This window comes from Pristiophorus japonicus, chromosome 19 (assembly GCF_044704955.1).
Source record: "Pristiophorus japonicus isolate sPriJap1 chromosome 19, sPriJap1.hap1, whole genome shotgun sequence".
Lineage (NCBI taxonomy): Eukaryota > Metazoa > Chordata > Chondrichthyes > Pristiophoridae > Pristiophorus > Pristiophorus japonicus.
Genome location: NC_091995.1, coordinates 90,838,350 through 90,864,011, shown reverse-complemented (window position 1 = coordinate 90,864,011; position 25,662 = coordinate 90,838,350). Strand labels below are relative to the sequence as shown.

General features: G+C 49.8%; 1 protein-coding gene across 2 annotated transcripts in view; it reads right to left on the bottom strand.

The window, feature by feature from the left end:
- The window catches only part of LOC139230034 (epidermal growth factor receptor kinase substrate 8-like protein 1), a 75,405-nt gene extending 52,559 nt beyond the window's left edge, over nucleotides 1-22,846 (bottom strand). The window contains exons 1-3 of one of the 2 annotated variants that reach the window (XM_070861784.1): nucleotides 22,536-22,846; nucleotides 9,582-9,650; nucleotides 1,950-1,987 (exon numbers count right to left, since the gene is read on the bottom strand). In XM_070861784.1, coding sequence (XP_070717885.1) covers nucleotides 1,950-1,987; nucleotides 9,582-9,625 — 82 coding nt within the window. In that variant the 5' untranslated portion in view covers nucleotides 9,626-9,650; nucleotides 22,536-22,846. Of the gene's footprint in view, nucleotides 1-163; nucleotides 261-1,949; nucleotides 1,988-9,581; nucleotides 9,651-22,535 lie in introns of those variants that run through there. The other variant, XM_070861785.1, reaches the window with a different exon arrangement.
- Between the last annotated feature and the right edge of the window lie 2,816 nt (nucleotides 22,847-25,662).

The following is a 25,662-nucleotide window of genomic DNA, read 5'->3' as shown; positions in this document are numbered from 1 at the left end:
CACCCCACCCAAAATTAAAAAGGCGCCATTGCCAGGCTGAGGATTATGGGGGAGGTGAGCCCTCGAGTAGCCCGCTGACATTCCCCGAAACTTTTGTCTCCCTCACTTAAACCTCGAGCACCAAGCACACACAGATCGCTAAAAAAAATGATCGATGCCTTACCTGCTCGAAGCAAGAGGGTTACCCTGCACGGCTAATTAATCTGAGGTCACAGAGAAGGAACAGGAGAGGCCTGTCCTGACAGGGAGAGTCGGTGCACTGCCTCCGAAAGGAGGTTCCTGGGCAGGTAACAGGTCAATGATTTCGTCACCTTCTTTTGAAATATGTATATATTTAATGCTTTTTTTTTAAAAAAAAGGCAGGGCTTGAGTCAGGAATTAACCCCGTGAGTGCTTCTTTGCTTGTCTGATTCTCAGGCAGCCTACGCAGCCTGTGGAACAACCGGTCTCCTGTTTGGTTAATGGGCTGCAGGACTATAGCAACTAACGTCATCTTCTGCATCCAACCCCACCCCCGGACACGACCCCCTCTGATTTTAAGGTTAGGTCTCCTTGTCCCTATCAGTTTTGGGAGTGGGGGGGGGGGGGTAGTCTGGGATAAGGGGATATAATCTTAATTCAGAGCCAGGCCATCCAAGGGAGAATGTAAGACACACTTCTTCACGCAAACGGTGATAGAGGTGTGGAACTCTCTCCCGCAAAAAGCAGTACATGCTGGCTCGATTGATAAATTTAAATCTGAGTGGTAACCGCGTGGAGAGCCACCATCAGTACAGATCACACCCCCATCATCATCACCCTCAGCGATGACCTCATCACCCTCAGCACTGACCTCACCAATGATGACCTCATTAGCAATGACCTCATCAGCATCAGCACTGACCTCATCAGCGATGACCTCACCGCCATCAGCTCCGCTGGGCGGGGCCACATTTGTTCGCATGCCAGACGTGTGATTCCCAAAGCAAGCGCTCTACTCGGATCTCCTACACGGCAAACGAGCCCCAGGGAACGTTACAAGGGACAACCTCACAGCCTCCCTGATAAAGTGCAGCATCCCCACCGACACCTGGGAGTCCCCGGCCAAAGACCGCCCGAAGTGGAGGAAGTGCATCCGGGAGGGCGCTGAGCGCCTCGAGTCTCGTCGCCGAGAGCGCGCAGAAAACAAGCGCAGGCAGCAAACGCAAGCCTTGCCCAGTCCAACCACCGTGTGTTACCTTGTCTCCTTTCCGACTCTTTCCAACCTTGGTGGAACCCTGGTCTATGGGCCCTTGACCTCTCATTTTGGTTTCTCATCTTAAAGCAGTTCCATTTAACAACAACAACAAGTGTTTATATAACGCCTTTAACCTAGTGAAATGTCCCAAGGTGCTTCACAGGAGTGTTGTAAGGCAAAAAAATTTGACACCGAGCCGCATAAGTAGAAATTAGCGCAGGTAGCCAAAAGCTGGGTCAAAGAGGTCGGTTTTAAGGAGCGTCTTGAAGGAGGAGAGGTAGAGAGGCGGAGAGGTTTAGGGAGGGAGTTCCAGAGCTTGGGGCCCAGGCAACAGAAGGCACGGCCACCAATGGTGGAGCAATTACAATCTGGGATGCTCAGGAGGGCAGAATTAGAGGAGCGCAGACATCTCAGGGGGTTGTGGGGCTGGAGGAGGTTACAGAGATAGGGAGGGGGCGAGGGCCATGGAGGGATTTGAAAATAAGGATGAGAATTTTGAAATCGAGGCGTTGCTTAACTGGGAGCCAATGTAGGTAGAAACATAGAGATATAGAAAATAGGTGCCGGAGTAGGTCATTCGGCCCTTCGAGCCTGTATAAGATCATGGCTGATCATTCACCGCAGTGAGCACCCAAGTTTTGGATCACCTTTAGTTTGCGTAGGGTAGAACGTGGGAGGCCAGCCAGGAGTGCGTTGCAACAATCTGACAATGGAAGATTGGGATGACACTTACCGTATATGGACCTGCCACTGGGTTTAGAAGTATTCTCACTGTAATATGAAACATAAAAAGAAAAGATTAATTAAGATTTTGGTCAAATGTAATTCAGACTTTCTGATGTATCATCCTATTTTGTCAGGCCCTTTCCAACAGGAATTTCCTGTCCAAACCAATATCTTGCAATTGGATATTCCTGTGTATGGGAAATGTTTGCAATAGGACTTAAACAAATGTCAGAATATTCAACTGTTGGCCCAACCAGATCATGACAGCACATTCCAAGTTACTATGGTAACGATGTCATGAAGGCCAAGGTTCCAGCAAGTGTTATATTTGTGATGTCCCAATGGGTGGATGATGCCCGAATTATTCCCCCCAAATTTCTGCTCTTCCTCTCATGGAAGTACTGACTGCCCCTGGGGTGTAATCCCAAAGGGAGTGAGTGGACCTCTGGTACATCACGTGGCCATTCTTCACAGGTGAGCAAATACCGTGGGCGATAGGCGACATCATTTTACACCTGCATGTGTGGGTGCACCAACAAAGGCACATACCATCACATGCTCACGGGCACCAACGTGCGTACACGCGTGCCAACACGCACTCACACCGACGTATGCCCAAACACACACGCTTGCAAGCTCACTGACACACAGACACTAGCACCAACTCACGCACACACACTAACACGCACACACACCAACGCGCATACTAGCACCGACACGCGCACAACACCAACACGTGCACACGCACAAACACGTCCACACACACCAACACGCATAACACACACAAACTAACATGCACACGCACCAACACACGCACACACACCAACACACGCAGACACACACACCAACACACACACACACACCAACATGCGCAAACACACCAACACGCTCACGCACCAACACACGCACACACTAACACGTGCCAACTATCATCAACATGTGCAAACACAGACCTACAAGATCACCAACACACACATCAACTAGTGCGCACACACAGCAGCACACTAGCACTAACTTGCGCACGCACACACACACACACAGATGATATTTCATTCCTTTCCCTGACCCAGGGCCACTTATTTGAAATTTGACCATAATCTTATTGGCTTTTTTTTTTCCCACTCTTTAATAATTCAGCCAAGAGTCAATCTAAAATAAAACACATCATCAAATCAACAAGCGCCGTTCCCAGAACATAAAGCACTCCGAGGCAAGCAGCCCACGTGCGTGGGCTGCTTGGACAATTATCACCGCAGCTAAATGGTGTTAATTAACGCATTAAGGAGCAACTGAAAGCCTTAACGCTTTCACTACTCCTTCTCGTTACATAACTGAGGTGTGTGTTTACATATATCGCTGCTCGTGTGTCAGCTGTGGCTCGGTGTGGCTGAGTCAGAAGGTTGTGGGTTCAAGTCCCACTCCAGGGACTTGAGCACAAAAATCTAGGCCGACACTCCCAGTGCAGTGCTGAGGGAGTGCTGCACTGTCGGAGGTGCCGTCTTTCGGTCATTAAACCGAGGCTACGTCTGACCTCTCAGGTGGACGTAAAAGATCCCGTGGCACTATTTGGAAGAAGAGCAGGGGAGTTCTCCCCAGTGTCCTAGGGCCAATATTTATCCCTCAATCAACATAACAAAAACAGATTATCTGGTCATTATCATATTGCGGTTTGTGGGAGCTTGCTGTGCGCAAGTTGGTGTGTCCCACATTACAACAGCGACTACACTCCAAAAGTACTTCATTGGCTGTAAAGCGCTTTGAGACATCCGGTTGTCGTGAAAGGCGCTATATAAATGCAAGTCTTTATTTTCTCTGCAACGCTTGCCCTCCAGGCCGGTGCGGAGATCAGCTGATGCAAGAGTCAGATATTCCGCAACGTCCATCAGGGACAATGTGATCTCCTGCATTTCTTTTGATCACCTGAGTGGGTCAGAGAGGAATTTTCTTGTTATTTTTTCCTCCCCCCACCCCCCAATTGCCCTTTGGGGTTTTTCTTAAACCCGTTTTGTTTTTTGCCACGCTCAGGAGCTTACCTGTGGCTTTGGTACGGAAGTGTCTTAAGCCTGATATATATTTGTTCCTGGGATGTGGGGTTATTGCCCATCCCTAATTGCCCTCGAGGAGGTGGTGGTGAGCCACATTGCTATGGGTCTGGAGTCACATATCGGCCAGACCGGGTAATGGCGACAGATTTCCTTCCCTCAAGAACCGTTGTGATGCATAGGAGGGGCAGGGAAGTCTTGCTATAGTTATACCAGGTATTGGTGAGGCCACACCTGGAGTACTGAGCGCAGTTTTGGTTTCCATATTTACGAAAGGATATACTTGCTTTGGAGGCAGTTCAGAGAAGGTTCACTCGGTTGATTCTGGGGATGAGGGGGTTGACTTATGAGGAAAGGTTGAGTAGGATGGGCCTCTACTCATTGGAGTTCAGAAGAATGAGAGGTGATCTTATCGAAACGTATAAGATTATGAGGGGGCTTGACGAGGTGGATGCAGAGAGGATGTTTCCACTGATGGGGGAGACTAGAACTAGAGGGCACGATCTTAGAATAAGGGGCCGCCCAATTAAAACTGAGATGAGGAGAAATTTCTTCTCTCGGAGGGTTGTAAATCTGTGGAATTCGATGCCCTCAGAGAGCTGTGGAAGCTGGGACATTGAATAAATTTAAGACAGAGATAGACAGTTTCTTAAATGATAAGGGGATCAGGGGTTATGGGGAGCGGGCAGGGAAGTGGAGCTGAGTCCATGATCGGATCAGCCATGATCTTATTGATTGGCGGAGCAGACTCGAGGGGCCGTATGGCCTACTCCTGCTCCTATTTCTTCTGTTCTTATGACATCATGACTGTGTGGAACATTTCCTGTCTGTCATTTTAGTGTGTTTGTATGTTCTTTATATAACCGAGTGGAACAAGAGGAGAGTAGGCTTAGCTGATTAGCAAAGGAATTATGATTTGAATTTTGTGAAAGGCTTGGATGCAGCAGATTTGGATTAGATATTCCAAATGGGTAGCGGTCGTAAGATTAACGGTTATGCCTATTAAGTGCATAAATAAAAATTAATGATCGATGCCAGACTATTTCCTTTTCACTTGGTTCCTTGTCAAGTAACACAGGATTATATCGGATATACAATATTTACAATATATATTAATGATTTTGATGATAGAATTGAGTGTAATATCTCCAAGTTTGCAGATGACACTAAGCTGGGTGGCGGTGTGAGCTTTGAGGAGGACGCTAAAAGGCTGCAGGGTGACTTGGACCGGTTAGGTGAGTGGGCAAATGCATGGCAGATGCAGTATAATGTGGATAAATGTGAGGTTATCCACTTTGGCGGCAAAAACACAAAGGCAGAATATTATCTGAATGGCGGCAGATTAGGAAAAGGAGAGGTGCAATAAGACCTGGGTGTCATGGTTCATCAGTCATTGATGCAAAGTTGGCATGCAGGTACAGCAGGCAAATGGTATGTTGGCCTTCATAGCTAGGGGATTTGAGTATAGGAGCAGGGAAGTCTTACTGCAGTTGTACAGGGCCTTAGTGAGGCCCCACTGGAATATTGTGTTCAGTTTTGGTCTCCTAATCTGAGGAAGGACGTTCTTGCTATTGAGGGAGTGCAGCGAATGTTCACCAGACTGATTCCTGGGATGGCAGGACTGACATATGAGGAGAGACTGGATCTACTGGGCCTGTATTCACTGGCGTTTAGAAGCATGAGAGGGAATCTCATAGAAACATATAAAATTCTGATGGGATTGGACAGGTTAGATGCAGGAAGAATGTTCCTGATGTTAGGGAAGTCCAGAACCAGGGGACATAGTCTTAGGATAAGGGGTAAGCCATTTAGGACTGAGATGAGGAGTAACTTCTTCACTCAGAGTTGTTAACCTGTGGAATTCCCTATTGCAGAGAGTTGTTGATGCCAGTTCATTGGATATATTCAAGAGGGAGTTAGATATGGCCCTTGCGGCTAAAGGGATCAAGGGGAAAGCAGGAACGGGGTAATGAACGAATGATCTTATTGAATGGCGGTGCAGGCTCGAAGGGCCGGATGGCCTACTCCTGCACCTATTTTCTATGTTTCTATATGGCACAGAAACAGGCCATTCAGCCTAATCAATCCATGCTGGCATTTATGCTCCACTCAATCAGGTCATCAGGTCAGCCACGAGCTCGCAGAATGGCGCAACAGGCTCGAGGGGCAAAATGGCCTCCTCCTATTCCCAGGGAGCGAAGAATCTGTTCGCTTTCCAATTGGCTATGGGCTGCAAAGATGGATACGTTGGCTGACCAATGATGGCAATGCAGTGGCAGCAGGTAGGAGGCGAGAAGTCATGTGATGAAACCCCCCCCCCCCCCCTGGGATATGCCCAACCAGTGTCAATCTGTTGCTCAGTGGGCAGCACACTCTCTCCTCTCAGTCGTAAGGTCGTGTGTTCAAGTCCCACTCCAAGGGACACAAAAATCTAGGCTGACACTCCCAGTGTAGTGCTTTCGGATAAGACGTTAAACCGAGGCCCCGTCTGCTCTCTCAGGTGGATGCGAAAGATCCCATGGCACTATTTTGAAGAAGAGCAGGGGAGTTATCCCCGGTGTCCTGGCCAATATTTATCCTTCACTAAAAAACAGATTATTTGGTCATTATCACATTGCTGTTTATGGGAGCTTGCTGAACGCAAATTGGCTGCCGCCTTTCACACATTGCAAGAGTGACTGCAGTTCTAAATGTACTTCATTGGCTGTAAAGCGCTTTGGGACGTCCGGTGGTTGCATATAAATGCAAGTCTCTCTTTCTTTTTGACAACTTCGGTTGTGTAGACGTGACAAAAGGTGGCAACAACTCCATCTCTTCCAAAGTGAACTTGCTCCACATCCTTCTTCTTCCCTCGGAGTCGCGGAAGAGTTCCCAGGTGACCAACGCAGGACCTACAGTCTCTGTCACAGGTGGGGCAGACGGTGGTTGGAGGGATGGGTGGGTGGGGTGCTTGGGTTGTCCTGTACTCCTCCTGTTGTCTGTACTTGCCTTCCGCGTGCTCCGGGCAAAGGGACTCGAGGTGCTCAGCGCCTTCCCGGATGCTTCTCCTCCACTTAGGGCGGTCTTTGGCCAGGGACTCCCAGGTGTCGGTGGGGATGTTGCATTTTATCAAGGCGGCTTTGAGGGTGCCCTTGAAGCATTTCCGCTGCCCACCTGGGGGCTCGCTTGCCGTGTCGGAGCTCCGAGTAGAGCGCTTGCTTTGGGAGTCCAGTAGACGATGTGGCCCGTCCAACGGAGCTGGTCGTGTGTGGTCATTGCTTCGATGCTGGGGATGTTGGGCTGATCGAGGACGCTGACGTTGGTGCATCTGTCCTGCCACATTGCAAAGTATGCAAAGAACATTGGACCATTTGTACCATGGAGGTTGCACCATTATCTACTGTTACAGTGAGTCCCAGAACCACAAAGACCGAAATAGGAAAGGTGCCCCAGGCCTTGAAACTAGGCTGCAAGCCAAACCAGTGCTGACTGCATAGCACAGGCATTTGCCTCCTGATTCAACAAAGGCAGGGTTTAATTTGGATTGGGAGATCGGGTCGGCTTTGTGGACCGACAGGTTCTCAGGTACAACAACACAGGTGAGGAGCTGCTTGGTTGCTTTGTTGCTGAGTATAGATTATTCTGTTTACACAATGCATTGTGGGGCCGTGTGAAGACAACGACAAAAACAATCTCGGCGAAAGAAAAGCTTGTGTTTATACCGCGCATGATCGTGTCTGTCGGAAGCACCTCCAGGGCCCTTCATCGGCGAATCACTTCGAAGTGTGGTGTGATTGGCCACGTAAGCAGATGCCTCCACAAGATCCTGCAAATCCACTGGGACCGACGTCAGCGTCCTCGACCAGGCCAACATCCCCATGCGTCGAAGCACTGACCACGCTCGACCAGCTCCGTTGGGCAGGGCCACATTGTCCGCAGGCCCGACACGAGGACTCCCAAAGCAAGCGCTCTACTCGGAACTCCTTCACGGCAAGCGAGCCCCAGGTGGGCAGAGGAAACGTTACAAGGACACCCTCAAAGCCTCCCTGATAAAGCGCAACATCCCCACCGACACCTGGGAGTCCCTGGCCAAAGACCGCCCTAAGTGGAGGAAGTGCATCTGGGAGGGCACTGAGCACCTCGAGTCTCGTCGCCGAGAGTGTGCAGAAACCAAGCGCAGGCAGCGGAAGGAGCGTGCGGCAAACCAGTCCCACCCTCCCCTTCCCTCAACCACTGTCTGTCCTGGGACAGAGACTGTAATTCCCGTATTGGACTGTTCCGTCACCTGAGAACTCACTTTGAGAGTGGAAGCAAGTCTTCCTCGATTCCGAGGGACTGCCTGTGATAATTATGAGCAAATGTGGCGGCTATTTTGCACTGAGCGAGATGCCACCAAACGGTAACGAGCTGGATGAAGAGCAGCGGAGAATTTAATAAGCGATGAGGAGGATACCACGGGATGAGGGACTTCAGTTATCCGGGGAGGCTAGAGAAGCCGGGATTGTTCTCTTCACAGCAGCAAAGGTCGTGGGGAGATTTAGCATGGGTGTTCAATGTTTGAAAGAAAGACTCGCATTTATATAGCGCCTTTCACAGACCACCGGACGTCTCAAAGCACTTTACAGCCAATGAAGTACTTTTGGAGTGTGGTCACTGTTGTAATGTGGGAAACGCGGCAGCGAATTTGCACACAGCAAGCTCCCACAAACAGCAATGTGATAATGACCCAGATAATCTGCTTTTTCCATTATGTTGATTGAGGGATAAATATTGGCCCAGGACACCGCAGATAACTCCCCTGCTCTTCTTCGAGATAGTGGTCGTGGGATCTTTTACGTCCCCCTGAGAGCAGACGGGGCCTCGGTTTAACGTCTCATCCGAAAGACGGCACCTCTGACAGTGCGGCGCTCCCTCAGCACTGCACTGGGAGTGTCAGCCTAGATTTATGTGCTCAAGTCGCTGGAGTGGGACTTGAACCCACAACCTTCTGACTCAAGAGGTGAGGGTGCTGCCCACTGAGCCACGGCTGACACATAAATCAGTAGAAACTGTTTTTAGTAGCAAGGGTGTAGTCATTCTGTTGTAATGAGGGGTCTGGACAGAGTAGAGAGAGAGAAACTGTTCCCATTGGTGGAAGGGTCGAGAACCAGAGGGACACAGATTTAAGGCGATTGGCAGAAGAACCAAAGACGACACGAGGAAAAAAGTTTTTACGCAGCGAGTGGTTAGGATCTGGAATGCGCTGCCTGAGAGGGCGGTGGAGGCAGACTCAATCGCGGCTTTCAAAAGGGAGTTGGATAAGTACCTGAAAGAAAAAAAATTGCAGGGCTACGGGGAAAGGGCGGGGGGGAGTGGGACTGGCTGAGGTGCTCTTGCAGAGAGCCGGCACGGGCTCGACGGGCCGAATGGCCTCCTTCTGTGCTGTAACCCTTTTATGATTCTATTTTATGATTGTAGTCGAGCACACACACACACAAACAGATACACGCAATCGCTCACACACATTCCGTCACTCACTCCCCTTCTGCTCCCCACTCTCCATGAACGCGCCCCACTCTACGGATGACGTGCGTTGTGTGCAAGGTACCAGATGCAAGCGTCGAGTAACATAGACCTACCCATGCTGGAAGAAGCCGCTTCGGTCTCTGGACCCGTAACTCATCGCTGATCTCAGCTTCAGCAAAATTCTGAAGGAAAAAAATTGAAAGGACTTGTTAAAATAGAAAAACAAATAATGAAAGGTCGCAGAGCAACCTCTTCCTGTGGCTTGATTCACCCTCATCCCCACCTCTTCCCACACACAGCACTGTCCATTGATTTATCCAGCCAGGTTTCTGACCTCCATCGTGATTGGCTACAGGAATTAGCTGGCTCAAAAATGCCAATTTCACCCTAGTACAGTGGGAGGTGTTTTTCTAACATTGGGGTTAAGGTTCAATGGTTAGGTTGAGTAGAGTTTTATTCTACACCTAACCCATGCTGTATCTGCCCTGGAGTGTTTGATGGGACAGTGTAGAGGGAGCTTTACTCTGTATCTAACCCCGTGCTGTACCTGCCCTGGGAGTGTTTGATGGGAGAGTGTAGAGGGAGCTTTACTCTGTATCTTACCCCGTGCTGTACCTGCCCTGGGAGTGTTTGATGGGACAGTTTAGAGGGAGCTTTACTCTGTATCTAACCCCGAGCTGTACCTGCCCTGGGAGTGTTTGATGGGACAGTGTAGAGGGAGCTTTACTCTGTATCTAACCCATACTGTACCTGTCCTGGGAGTGTTTGATGGGACAGTGTATCTAACTCATACTGTACCTGCCCTGGGAGCATTTGATGGGACAGTGTAGAGGGAGTTTAACTCTGTATGGCTCTGAGATGAGGAGAAACTTCTTCACCCAGAGAGTTGTTAACCTGTGGAATTCCCTATCGCAGAGAGTTGTAGATGCCAGTTCATTGGATATATTCAAGAGGGAGTTAGATATGGCCCTTGCGGCTAAAGGGATCAAGGAGTATGGAGAGAAAGCTGGAAAGGGGTACTGAGGTGAATGATCAGCCATGATCATATTGAATGGTGGTGCAGTCTCGAAGGGCCGAATGGCCTGCTCCTGCACCTATTTTCTATGTTTCTCTGTTTCCATGAATAACACTACACGTGGTCAAATGGCCTGTTAAACTCTCTTCCATCACATTCCGCCATTTTTTAGCACCTCATAAAATTCTTTCCCACACTGGAACTCCCTCCCTAACAGCACTGTGGGAGCACCTTCACCACACGGGACTGCAGCGGTTCAAGAAGGCGGCTCACCACCACCTTCTCAAGGGGCAATTAGGGATGGGCAATAAATGCCGGCCTTGCCAGCGACACCCACATCGCATGAGTACATTTCCAAAATACCCACGCTCCACCATTTTATAACCTTGGTCAAACTTCTCATTACATGCTCTCCAACTGTACCACACCGCACTTTAACCTTGTCGAAGAGGAGTGGGAGGAGGCTATTGTGGATCATAACGTCCTGCTCAGCCGAATGGTCTGTTTCTGCACTGTGAATACTTGGTAAGACTTTGCAGTGCTGGAATGAGCAAATGTTTTCAGACTTTATTCAGTACCAGCCTGGGATGTGGGCGTCGCTGGCAAGGGCTGGCATTTATTGCCCATCCCTAATTGCCCCGGAGAAGGTGGTGAACCTTGAACCACCGCAGTCCGTGTGGTGAAGGTGCTCCCACAGTGCTGTGAGGGGGCGGGTTCCAGTGCGAGAAAGAATTTGATGCGGTGTTTGAAAATGTTGGAATGTGACTGAAGAGATTTAAATAAAAACATTTAACATTCTGACCGATGCCCCCATTTGTTTTTAACTTTTGACACCAAGGTGAAGAGCAAAAGTTCCACAGTGCAGGACGCTGGGAAGGTCGGAAAAAAACGAATTGAGTAAAAACAGCTTTAAAGAAGAAAAAAGGAAGGACTTGCATTTATATCGCGCCTTTCACAACCACCGGATGTCTCAAAGTGCTTTACAGCCAATGAAGTACTTTTGGAGTGTAGTCACTGTTGTAATGTGGGAAAGGCAGCAGCCAATTTGCGCACAGCAAGCTCCCACACACAGCAATGTGGTAATGACCCAGATCATCTGTTTTTCTTATGTTTATTTGGAGGATAAATATTGGCCCCAGGACACTGGGGATAACCCCCCTGCTCTTCTTCGAAATAGTGCCCACGGGATCTTTTACATCCACCTGAGAGAGCAGACAGGGCCTCGGTTTAACATCTCATCCAAAAGACGGCACCTCCGACAGTGCGGCACTCCCTCAGCACTGCACCGGGAGTGTCAGCCTAAATTTTTGTGCTTAAGTCCATTGAGTGGGACTTGAACCCACAACCTTCTGACTCAGAAGCGAGAGTGCTGCCCACTGAGCCACGGCTAACACTTTAAGAAAAGCTAAAGATTGTTGGGAGAAGTGAAGACTGATGAAGAGAAGGAGTTTGATAGTTCGGAGGTCAAGTAGACTAAGCCGATATTCTCTAGAATTTAGAAGAATGAGAGGTTATCTCATTGAAACATACAAATTTCTTACAGGGCTTGACAGGGTAGATGCAGGGAGGATGTTTCCCCCCGGGCTGGGGAGTCTAGAACCAGGGGTCCCACAGTCTCAGAATAAGGGGTCGGCCATTTAGGACTGAGATGAGGAGACATTTCTTCACTCAGAGGGTGGTGAATCTTTGGAATTCTCTGCCCCAGAGGGCTGTGGAGGCTCAGCTGTTGACTATATTCAAGACAGAGATCGATAGATTTTTGGAGATTAAGGAAATCGAGGGATATGGGGATCGGGCGGGAAAGTGGAGTTGAGGTCGAAGATCAGCCAGGATCTCATTGAATGGCGGAGCAGGCTCGAGGGGCCGAATGGCCGACTCCTGCTCCTATTTCTTATGTTGTCATGAGAGAAAATCAGAGACATTATGCCGTTTATTAATTTCTAAGATCGTAACTGATTTATTTTGCTGCACAATGTTTAGTTTTGTTAAATGGTGTCAGTCGGAACAAATTTTAATTCTACATTAACCCACTTAAAAGAATGTTCAAATTTCACAATTTCTGTTATAAGCCAAAAAAAAGAAATATATATCAGGCATGGCTATCTGAAGTGGGACTTGAACCCATGACCTTTTGGCTCATTGTGCCAACACTAAGCCGTAGCTCTAGGAAGGGAGTTCGTCCATTGGGATTCCATACTGTTGGAATAAATTTGGAGGAATTTGTTTGATCAGAATTCCATTCATTGGGATGAATCCTTGTGCATGAAGCACAAAAAGTTAGTATGCAGGTACAGCAAGTAATCAGGAAGGCAAATGGAATGTTGGCCTTTATTGCAAGGGGGATAGAGTATAAAAGCAGAGAAGTCCTGCTATAACTGTACAGGGTATTGGTGAGGCCACACCTGGAGTACTGGTCTCTATTCAAGGAAGGATATACTTGCATTGGAGGCTGTTCAGAGGAGGTTCACTAGGTTGATTCCGGAGATGAAGGGGTTGACTTATGAAGATAGGTTGAGCCTATACGCATTGGAGTTCAGAAGAATGAGAGGTGATCTTATCGAAACATATAAACTAATGAGGGGGCTCGACAAGGTGGATGCAGAGAGGATATTTCCACTGATGGGGAAGGCTGAAACTAGGGGACATAGTCTTAGACTAAGGGGCCGTCCATTTAAAACGGAGATGAGGAAGAATTTCTTCTCTCAGAGGGTTGTAAATCTATGGAATTCTCTGCCCCAGAGAGCTGTGGAGGCTGGGTCATTGAATATATTTAAGGCGGAGCTAGATAGATTTTTGAGCGATAAGGGAGTGAAGGGTTATGGGGAGCGAGCAGGGAAGTGGAACTGAGTCCATGATCAGATCAGCCATGACCTTATTGAATGGTGGAGCAGGCTCGAGGGGCTGAATGGCCGACTCCTGCTCCTATTTCTTCTGTTCTTATGAATAGGAAGTAATTGAGTCTGTTAAGTATCTGTAGAATCTGTAGAATGGAATTGGAAGGAATTGGGCCCTATTGGGATTCCCTGCAATGGGAGCAAATGGGAAAGGGTTTAGACCTTTGGGACTCTTCCTATTGGGAGTGAATTGAAAGGAATCTGGATCAGTAGCATGAAAGTTAATGAGAAGAAGCTCAGTTTGTTGTGATGCCGTACAATGGGAATGGACAGGAAGAGGTTTGGACCACTGGGATTTGGAACAGTGGGAGTGAATGGAAAGGGATTTGGTACTTTGCAATATGAGAATGAATTGGATGAGTTTCGAACATTGGGACTGAGGAAGGTGGTGTGCAGATAAGTGAATATCTCCTGGGAGATGCAAGAGAATAATCATAGGCAGGCCCACAATCCACTGAGCCCAGCCAATCCCAGTGTCATATCTCTCCTGCAGACAGCAGAACATTCTAGAAACCCAGTTGCATTTCTTTATTGAAAGCTGCACCTAGGTTTCATTCTGATGCACGAGCTGATTAAACTGTTATTATGTTTTTTTCCCTCCTCAATGTTTGCCTTGCTGCAGAGGTCAGTGCCAGGAGTGTATCGTTATGCAATCACCTCTGAGATACAAAAGAACTTACTGCTGGGCGGGCCACATTGTTCGCATGCCAGACACGAGACTCCCAAAGCAAGCGCTCTACTCGGAACTCCTTCACGGCAAACGAGCCAAAGGCGGGCAGAGGAAACGTTACAGGGACACCCTCAAAGCCTCCCTGATAAAGTGCAACATCCCCACCGACACCTGGGAGTCCCTGGCCAAAGACCGCCCTAAGTGGAGGAAGTGCATCCGGGAGGGCGCTGAGCACCTCGAGTCTCGTCGCCGAGAACATGCAGAAATCAAGCGCGGGCAGCGGAAAGAACATGCGGCAAACCTGTCCCACCCACCCATTCCCTCAACGACTGTCTGTTCCACCTGTGACAAGGACTGTAGCTCTCGTATTGGACTGTTTAGCCACCTAAGGATTCATTTTAAGAGTGGAAGCAAGTCTTCCTCGATTTTGAGGGACTGCCTATGATGATGACATAAGAACATAAGAATTCGGAGCAGGTGTCGGCCATTCAGCCCCTTGAGCCTGCTGCGCCATTCAATAAGATCATGGCTGATCTGGTCTTGGCCTCAACTCCACTTCCCCGCCCGCTCCCCATAACCCTCGACTCCCTTATCTGTCTATCTCCACCTTAAATATATTCAATGACCCAGCCTCCACAGCTCTCTGGGGTAGAGAATTCCAAATATTCATGACCCTCTGAGAGAAGAAATTCCTCCTCATCTCCGTCTTGAATGGGCGGTCCCTTATTCTGAGACTACGCCCCCTAGATCTCGATTCCCCCCCCCCCCCCCCCCCAAGGGGAAACATCCTCTCAGCATCTAACCTGTCCAGCACCCTCAGAATCTTATACGTTTCAATAACATCACCTCTCATTCTTCTAAACTCCAACTCCTACAGTAGCATGGTGGTTATGTTAATGGTCAGTGACGCCTGTGACAGTGACTTGATGTGACAGTGACGCAGTGTGACAGTAACGTGATGTGACGTGACAGCGACGTGGTGCGAAAGTGACGTGATGTGACAGTAACGTGACAGTGACGCGGTGTGACAGTGACACAGTGTGACAGTAACGTGATGTGACGTGACAGCGACGTGGTGCGAAAGTGACGTGATGTGACAGTAACGTGGCAGTGACGCGGTGTGACAGTGACACAGTGTGACAGTAACGTGATGTGACGTGACAGCGACGTGGTGCGAAAGTGACGTGATGTGACAGTAACGTGACAGTGACGCGGTGTGACAGTAACGCGATGTGACAGTGATGTGACGTGACAGTGACGTGACAGTGATGCGGTGTGACAGTAACGCGATGTGACAGTGATGTGACGTGACAGTGACGTGACAGTGATGCGGTGCGACAGTGACTCGGTGTGACAGTGACGCGGTGTGACAGTAACATGATGTGACACTGATGTGACGTGACAGTGATGCGGTGCGACAGTGACTCGGTGTGACAGTGACGCAGTGTGACAGTGATGCAGTGTGAAAGGGAGAACCTGCCAAAGAAGACCCAAGTTCACAAGTCAGACTGTGATCAAGAGGGAGCTGTCCATCACTAATGTCGAAGACGTGGACATATTTGTTGAACCCTTGTGAGATCCCAATTAATACCAGCCGCATTGACAACGCAGCCTGTCCCCTCCCAGATACCAGCTCCTCCGATGTGATGAGCATATCGCGTACCCAGTTTACAGAGTACATTTACACACACGGGCCATTTTATTCAGTATGTGGGGGTGAGGGGGCGGGAATAAATAGATCCTTTTTACCCGGTGCGTACGGTACATGTACAGGAGCTGACACTGAGACACACACACACGCTGAGCCACATACAAGTGGATTTTTCTACATCTATCCTTTGCATTAGTGAACAACGTGAGGCACAGGGGAATCCCAACAGGCAGGTGAGAGGGAAGTGTCGAAATGGAAGGTGCGGGAACAAGTCTTTGTGATATAGAGCGCCGCCAAGTGGACTACTGCTCCACCTAGTGGACTACTGATGTCAATATAGTAAAAGGGTCATGTGACTAGGTCACCTGACAGGTGCGTGTGCAGTGGAGCCATCTTGTATGTGTGTGTTTGTGATGTCGTAAGAAAAATATCACAGTCTTAAGAAAAATCTCAGTCAGTTTCATTACGTCCATAAAGATTTTGCAACGGAATTGTGCAAGATGTGAGCCAGCCTCTTGTACAAACAGAGTGAATGTTTAAATAAGTTCCTACTTACACCAGTCAGTGATGTTAAGGTGTCTGACAGCTACAGTGATTGCGTTTGCCTTGATGACCTCATTGCAATTGGGTAGTTCAAAGGTCAGCTTTACACAATAATATCCAGAGATGTTGGAGAGTGAGTCACCGCTGGTATCACCACCCTTATTTTTAGTGTTTCCGATTCTCCATTGCGTTTCCATGGCTTCCACTCGACTGCCCTGATTGCATTCCGACAATACAGCCTGACAGAAAGTTTCCGTCATGATTTATACAGCGCCTTTCACAGCCTCAGGGCATCCCAAAAGCACGTTACAGCCAATGAAGTACTTTTGAAGTGCAGTCACTGTTATTATGTCGGGAAACGCGGCAGCCAATTTATGCCTGCAGCAATCTCCCACAAACAGCAATCGGACAATGACCAGATCACCTGTTTATAGGTGTTGGTTGAGGGCTAAATATTGTTTATTTGAAATAGTGGCCACAGCATCTTTTACGTCCGAGAAGGCAGACGGGGCCTCGGATTAAAGTCGCATTTGAAAGTCAGCACTTCTGACAGTGCAGCGCTCCCCCAGTACTGCCCCTCCACCAATGCAGCGCTCCCTCAGCGCTGCCCCTCCGACAGTGTGGCACTCCCTCGGTACTGCCCCTCCGGCAGTGCGGCGCTCCCTCAGTACTGCCCCTCCGGCAGTGCGGCGCTCCCTCAGTACTGCCCCTCCGGCAGTGCGGCGCTCCCTCAGTACTGCCCCTCCGGCAGTGCGGCGCTCCCTCAGTACTGCCCCTCCGGCAGTGCGGCGCTCCCTCAGTACTGCCCCTCCGGCAGTGCGGCGCTCCCTCAGTACTGCCCCTCCGGCGCTCCCTCAGTACTGCCCCTCCGACAGTGCGGCGCTCCCTCATCGACAGTGCAGTACTCCCTCAGTACTGCCCCTCCGGCAGTGCGGCGCTCCCTCAGTACTGCCCCTCCGGCAGTGCAGTACTCCCTCAGTACTGCCCCTCCGACAGTGCAGTATTCCCTCAGTACTGCCCCTCTGACAGTACAGTACTCCCTCAGTACTGCCCCTCCGACAGTACAGTACTCCCTCAGTACTGCCCCTCCGACAGTGCGGCACTCCCTCAGTACTGCCCCTCCGACAGTGCGGCACTCCCTCAGTACTGCCCCTTCGACAGTGCGGCACTCCCTCAGTGCTGCCCCTCTGACAGTGCAGCACTCTCTTAGCACTACACTGGGAGTGTGACCTTAGATTTAAGTGCTCAAGTCCCTGGAATGGGACTTGAACCCACGACTTGGAGACGAGTGTGTTGCCCACTGAGCCACGGCTAACAACGATGAGTCTCCTACTATGGATCGGCAGAATTAGCAAATACGTCGGTCTCACAGAATCGCTACGACCCCGCCCCCCCGACACTTCACCCCAAGAACCAACCCGAATGAAACCCATTTACAAAAAAGCAAAAACATTTTGCTTGCACATGGAAGTGGTGTGATGTGATTGGTGGTGATGGGATAGAGACAATATATGTCAACAGTAAGCTCTCCCACATCAGGTACACTCTGTCAGAAACAGAGTAACGCTCCCACTCGTCTGCCCCAACCTCGAACCTTATCCCCAATCTCGCAAAACAAAAGGCAAAAGAAAGGCTTGCATTTCCCAGCCGTGGCTCAGTGGGCAGCACACTCTCTCGCCTCGGAGTCAGAAGGTTGTGGGTTCAAGTCTCGCTCCAGGGACTTGAGCACGTAAACCTAGGCCGACCCTCCAGTGCAATGTTGAGGGAGTGCCGCACTGTCGGAGGTGCCGTCTTTCAGATGAGATGCTAAACCGAGGCCCCGTCTGCTCTCTCAGGTGGATGTAAAAGATCCCACGGCACTGTTTTGAAGAAGAGCAGGGGAGTTATCCCCGGTGTCCTGGGGCCAATATTTATCCCTCAATCAACATAACAAAAAAACAGATTATCTGGGTCATTATCGCATTGCTGTTTGTGGGAGCTTGCTGTGCGCAAATTGGCTGCCGCGTTTCCCACATTACAACAGTGACTACACTCCAAAAGTACTGCATTGGCTGTAAAGCGCTTTGGGACATCCAGTGGTCGTGAAAGGCGCTATCTAAATGCAAGTCTTTCTTTCTTTCTTTTTTTATGTATGGAGCCTCTTTCACGACCTCAAGACATTCCAAATGCTTTATGGCCAATGAAGTACTTTTTGAAATGTAGCCATTGCTGTAATGTATGAAACATGGAGCTAATTTGCGCACAGCAAGCTCTCATAAATAGCAATGTGATAATTACCCAGAAAAACTTTAAAAAAAATTAATGCTAATTGAGGGATAAATATTGGCCAGGACACCGGGGATAGCTCCCCTGCTCTTCTTCGAAATTGTGCCATGGGATCTTTTACGTCCACCTGAGGGGGCGGACGGGGCCTCGGTTTAACGTCTCATCTGAAAGATGGCACCTCCGACAGTGCGGCACTCCCTCAGCGCTGCACTGGGAGTCAAGGGTTATGAGGAGCGGGCAGGGAAGTGGAGTTGAGGTCAAGGTCAGATCAGCCACGATCTTATTGAATGGCGGAGCAGGCTCGAGGGGCCGAATGGCCGACTCCTGCTCCTGTTTCTTCGGTTCTTGTGTTCTTAAAGTGAGGTCCCGTCTGACTGTTGGATGTTAAAGATCGCAGGATCCTACAGAGTGAAGGATCGAGTTACTTGGGTCTCCTGATGAGCAATCCTCCCCCACCCAACAGCACCAGACAAAGTGACCAGATTATCAGGCCACTTATCTCCTTGCTGGCTGTGGGACCTTGGTACGTTGCTGCACTGGTCTATCCAACAACAGTGACTACCGCTCAAAATTAATTCATTGGCTGCGAAGCTCTTCGGCACAAGCCGAAGGAGACAAAGTGCTTATATAAGTGAAAGCTCTCTCTATAATCCACACCCAGTGCCCACATTGACATACTTTCCAGCTGAAATCGGAGAATGATGCAGCAGGGGAGCAGGCCATTCAGCCCATCGTATCTGTGTCGGCTCTTTGAAAGAGCGATCCCATTGGTCCCACTCCCTCCTGCTCTTTCCCCACAGTCCTGCAAATATTTCATTTTCAGCTATAAACACAACTCCCTTTTGAAGATTCTATTGAATCGGCTTCCACCGCCCTTTCAGGCAGCGCGTTCCAGATCATGACTCGCCGCGTAAAAAAAAAACATTCTCTTATCTCACATGTGGTTCTTTTGCCAATCGCCTTAAACCCGTGTCCTCTGGTTGGTGACCCTTGTGCCACTGGAAACAGGTTCTCCATGATTTACTCTGTCAGAACACTTTGCGCGCCCCTGTCAAATCTCCCCTAAACCTACTCCGCTCTGAGACCACCAAACCCCCAGCCTCTCCAGTCTCTCCACACAGCTGAAGAGACCCCCCCCCCCCAATTCCCTGGTACCGTTCTGGCGAAGCTCATCTGCACCCTCTCCAAGCCCTTTGACAACCGTCCCAAAGGGTGGTGCCCGGAATGGAAGACAATGCACCTGCTGAGGTCTAACCAGCGATTTGTAAAGATCATTAATTAACGATCGCCCTTCCCTGGCCCAGAGGCACCATCGCCGATTGTAGCACTCTGACTTCTGCCCTGACAGAGTCATAGAGAATTACAGAACAGACGGGAGCCATTCGGCCCGTCGTGCCTGTGCTGGCTCCGTGAGAGGGCAGAACCTGGTGTTTGTCCATGACCCTCAATTCCATCTAAAATTATTGATGGCAACAGATTTCAGGTAAAACGTTCCAGATCCTGACAGCTCTCTGACTGAAAAAGCATTTCTCCTTGTCTCAACAACAACAACTTGTATCTATATAGCGCCTTCAACGTAGTGAACCGTCCCAAGGCGCTTCACAGGAGTCTTATAAGACAAAACAGATAAAATGTGACACCAAGTCACATGAGAAGAAATTACAGCAGATGACCAAAAGCTTGGTCAAAGAGGTAGGTTTTAAGGAGCGTCTTGAAGGAGGAAAGAGAGGTAGAGGTTTAGGGAGGGAGTTCCAGAGCTTGGGGCCCAGGCAACAGAAAGCACGGCCACCAATGGTGGAGCGATTATAATCAGGGATGCTCATGAGAGGCAGAATTAGAGGAGCGCAGACATCGCGGGGGGTTGTGGGGCTGGAGGAGATTACAGAGATAGGGAGAGGCGAGGGCCATGGAGGGATTTGAAAACAAGGGTGAGAATTTTGAAATCGATGCGTTGCTTAACCGGGAACCAATGTAGGTCAGTGAGCACAGGGGGTGATGGGTGAGCGGGACATGGTGCGAGTTAGGACACGGGGCAGCGAGCACGGGGGGTGATGGGTGAGCGGGACGACTGGGTGCGAGTTAGGACACATGGCAGTGAGCACAGTGGGTGATGGGTGAGCGGGACTTGGTGCGAGTTAGGACACAGGGCAGCGAGCACAGGGGGTGATGCGTGAGCGGAACTCGGTACGAGTTAGGACCCGGGGCAGCGAGCACAGGGGGTGATGGGTGAGCGGGACTCGGTGTGAGTTAGGACCCGGGGCAGCGAGCACAGGGGGTGATGGGTGAGCGGGACTCGGTGTGAGTTAGGACACGGGGCAGCGAGCACAGGGGGTGATGGGTGAGCGGGACTCGGTGCGAGTTAGGACATGGGCAGTGAGCACAGGGGGTGATGGGTGAGCGGGACTCGGTGTGAGTTAGGACACGGGGCAGCGAGCACAGGGGGTGATGGGTGAGCGGGACTTGGTGCGAGTTAGGACACGGGGCAGCGAGCACAGGGGGTGATGGGTGAGCGGGACTCGGTGCGAGTTAGGACACGGGGCAGCGAGCACAGGGGGTGATGGGTGTGTGGGACTCGGTGCGAGTTAGGACACGGGGCAGCCGAATTTTGGATCACCTCTAGTTTTGGATGATCTCCCCTCGAGATCTTTTGCCGATGATTTTAAATCGATGATCTCTGGTTATTGACCCACTTGTCAGAGGTCAACTAAGTTAGCACAGTCCGAGGAACACCTCCCAAACCCACAGCCTCCACCACCTGGAAGGACAAGGGCAGCAGGTGCCTGGGAACACCACCAGCTCCACGTTCCCCTCCCAGTTCCTCCATGGTCCGTGGATCATAATCCTGGAACTTCCTCCCTAACAGCACTGTGGGAGCACCTTCACCACACGGACTGCAGCGGTTCAAGAAGGCGGCTCACCACCACCTTCTCGAGGGGCAATTAGGGATGGGCAATAAATGCCGGCCTGGCCAGCGACGCCCACATCCCCGAAAATTAGCTTTCATAAGTTTCAAAGTAGGGTCCGAATGGTTGTGTTTCACCGGGCGATGTTAGCTTTACAGTGTCAGCTGTGGCTCAGTGGGCAGCACACTCACTTCTGAATCAGAAGGTTGTGGGTTCAATTCCCACTCCAGGAACTTGAGCATAAAAATCCAGGCTGACACTGCTGAGGGAGTGCCACACTGTCAGAATGCTGTCTTTTGGATGCGACATTAAACCTATATGCGTCTTCCATCTCCAGTGGATGTAAAAGATCCCGTGGCACTATTTCGAAGAAGAGCAGGGGAGTTATCCCCGGTGTCCTGGGGCCAATATTTATCCCTCAATCAACATAATAAAAAACAGGTTATCTGGTCATCATCATGCTAATATTTGTGGGAGCTTGCTGTGCGCAAATTGGCTGCCGCGTTTCCCACATTGCAACAGTGACTGCACTTCAATAAAGTACTTCATCGGCTGTGGAGCGCTTTGGGAAGTCTGGCAGTCGTCAAAGGCGCTATATAAATCTTTTTCGTCGAATGTGGGAGGAGAGCTGTGCCAGCACCCCCACCCCACAAACCCCCCACCCCACCCTACACCACAAACCACCCCACCCCACCCCACAAACCCCCCACCCTACACCACAAACACCCCACCCCACCCCACAAACCCCCCACCCCACCCTACACCACAAACCACCCCACCCCACAAACCCCCCACCCCACCCTACACCACAAACCACCCCACCCCACAAACCCCCCACCCCACAAACCCCCCACTCCACACCACACCACAAACCACCCCACCTCACACCACAAACCACCCCACCTCACAAACCCCCCACCCCACACCACACCACACCACAAACCACCCCACCTCACAAACCCCCCACAAACCACCCCCCCCACCCTCTCCCTTCCACACTGGAGGGGAAGTATTTGTTGTTCGGGGAGCACTTGGCTTGTTGGTTAAGACAACAGCCACCGTGCACTGGAAAGGGTTAACAGGAGTGAGAAGTTTGAAAAAAAAATGCATTTCCAGATAAACTTACAATCGATTCGGCAGGAGGTCTTCCTGCAGTCAGTTCAATAAAATCCACAAATGCAGTGATGATGCTCCCAGCGGTAAGGACAGAGATCTCGCAAGTCGCGGTGTGCTGCTTTCCTCTTTGCCAGCCTGTGTGTTGTGTGAACTTTTCTCCCCCTTGACTTGCGGTTCTCTGAGAGTTAAGCTCCGGCAGGAGGGTGCGGAGCCAGATCGCTGACCTCACGCCTCAAGACGGTAAGGCACGCATTCGGCGGTAGCCCCGCCTCACCGAAGCCACTGCACCTGCCATTCCTGTCCCTTCGCAATGCAACGGCGCAGCATTCCAATGCTGCTTTTTTCTGTTAATCCTTTCTCAATTGAGTGGGGCGGGGGCTCAGCTCTGCTTGTCAAGCGTCTGGATTTCGGAATCAAAGGCTACGCCCAAGTCGTAAATCCAGCCCAACCTGACAGCAAGTTTATTATTAACCGACGAGGCAGACCTCCCTGAGGACCTCTCTCGTCCTTCTCAGGTGTGGGGGGCTCTCCCCTCCCACCCTGAACGTCCTTTATTTATTCCCAGACAGAATCTTGTCACTGGGCCTGATGCCCCCCCAACACACGGTCACGGTCTGCACACTTTCAAACCTTGCTGGCAAACTTTTTAACACTTCAACATAGCCCGATCAATGTCCCCCCTGTGATTTACTGTTTGCTCATTCACCCTGTGACTGAAGTTCGGGTTTTGCCTGGTCAATAATTAAAGGCTTCCCACTTGCCAACATGCTCCCCTTAAAATAAAAAAAGCGAATAGAAGCTGCAATAATTGAAAAGCCTGCTTTGAGCAGCAACCTGACTGAACTGCTTCAATCTCAGTCTGTGCACACCCAGAACGCCTGCGTACCTTTGTACGATGGCGTAATCTGCGTATTTTAGTACAGGCCATATAAAAACTTATTCCGTGAGGGTGGAAGATGCCTGTGGGTGGATTGTTTTAACGTGGGGTGGCCGTTGCACACCAGCCACCACACGGGGCTTGACAGAGCGAGGCCTTGGTCCAGTGGTAAGGGTTAACCCTTGTCGAGGTGACTTACTGCATCTCGCAGATACCCAGCAGTAGGATTTGCCCCCCCCCCCAAACACCGGGGCAGGAAAGGTCTGTGTTGGAGCACATGGGGGAAATTTGCTGCACACTCCGTGTTTGAATCCAAGCCCTTCTTTGCGATATTTAAGAACATAAGAATTGGAGCAGGAGTCGGCCATTCGGCCCCTCGAACTTGCTCTGCCATTCAATGCGATCACGGCAGATCTTCGACTTCAACTCCACTTTCCCGCCCGATCTCACTGTCCCTCGATTGCCCGAGAGTCCAAAAATCTTATCGATCTCAGCCTTGAATATACTCAAAGACTGAGTCTCCACAGCCCTCTGGGGCAGAGAATTTCAAAGACTCACCACCCTCTGAGTGAAGAAGTTTCTCCTCATCTCAGTCCTAAATGGCCGACCCCTTATCCTGAGACTGAGACCCCTGGTTCTAGACTCCCCAGCCCGGGGGGAAACACCCTCCCTGCATCTACCCTGTCAAGTGCTTTCAGATACAATTAGATCTCCTCTCCTTTTTCTAAACTCCACATAACTGTGGCTCAGTGGGCAGCACTCTCACCTCTGACTCAGAAGGTTGTGGGTTCAAGTCCCACTCCAGAGACTTGAACTCAAAATCTAAACTGACACTCCAGTGCAGTGCTGAGGGAGTGCTGCACTGTTGGAGGTGCCATCTTTCGGATGAGACGTTAAACCGAGGCCCTGTCTGCTCTCTCAGGTGGACGTAAAAGATCCCATGGCATTATTTCGAAGAGCAAGGGAGTTATACCCGATGCCCTGGGGGGCAATATTTATCCCTCAAACAACATCACTAAAGCAGAATATCTGTTCATTATCACATTGCTGTGTGTGGGAGCTTGCTGTGCATAAATTGGCTACTGTGTTTCCCACATTACAACAGTGACTGCACTTCAAAGTACACTCCAAATGTACTTGATTGGCTGTAAAGCATTTGGGGCATTGTGAAGGTTACGATAGAAAATATATTTTATTTATACACATAGTCTCAGTAACAGGATCAGTCAATTCCGTTGCCATTTGACAAGATTTGTTTGTCCCTTTTCTAAGAGTGTCTTATTTTCCTTCACCCTCCACCGCCCCCCGCACCCCCTCCCCCACCCCCGTCCCCCGCCCAGCTTGGATGATGTGGAATCTGGTAGAGCTGCGAAACACCAAAGGGCAGAAAATGCTAGTGGGAGTTGTGTACAGACCACCAAACAGTAGTAGGGAGGTTGGGGATGGCATCAAACAGGAAATTAGGGACGCGTGCAATAAGGGTACAGCAGTTATCATGGGTGACTTTAATCTACATATTGATTGGGCTAATCAAACTGGTACCAATATGGTGGAGGAGGATTTCCTGGAGTGTATAAGGGATGGTTTTCTAGACCAATATGTCGAGGAACCAACTAGAGAGCTGGCCATCCTCGACTGGGTCTTGTGCAACGAGAGAGGATTAATTAGCAATCTAGTCGTGCGAGGCCCCTTGGGGAAGAGTGACCATAATATGGTAGAATTCTTCATTAAGATGGAGATGACACAGTTAATTCAGAGACTAGGACCCTGAACTTAAAGAAAGGAAACTTCGACAGTATGAGATGTGAATTGGCTAGGATAGACTGGAGAATGATACTTAAAGGATTGACGGTGGATAGGCAATGGCAAACATTTAAATATCACATGGATGAACTACAACAACTGTGTGGAGTAAGAATAAAACAGGGAAGGTGGCTCAACCCTGGCTAACAAGGGAAATTAAGGATAGTGTTAAATCCAAGGAAGAGGCATATTAATTGACCAGAAAAAACAGCAAATCTGAGGACTGGGAGAAATTTAGAATTCAGCAGAGGAGGACTAAGGGTTTAATTAGGAGGGGGAAAATAGAGTATGAGAGTAAGATTGCAGGCAACATAAAAACTGACGGCGAAAGCTTCTATAGATATGTGAAGAGAAAAAGATTAGTGAAGACTAATGTAGGTCCTTTGCAGTCAGAATCAGGGGAATTCATAATGGGATACAAGGAAATGGCAGACCAATTGAACAAATACTTTGGTTC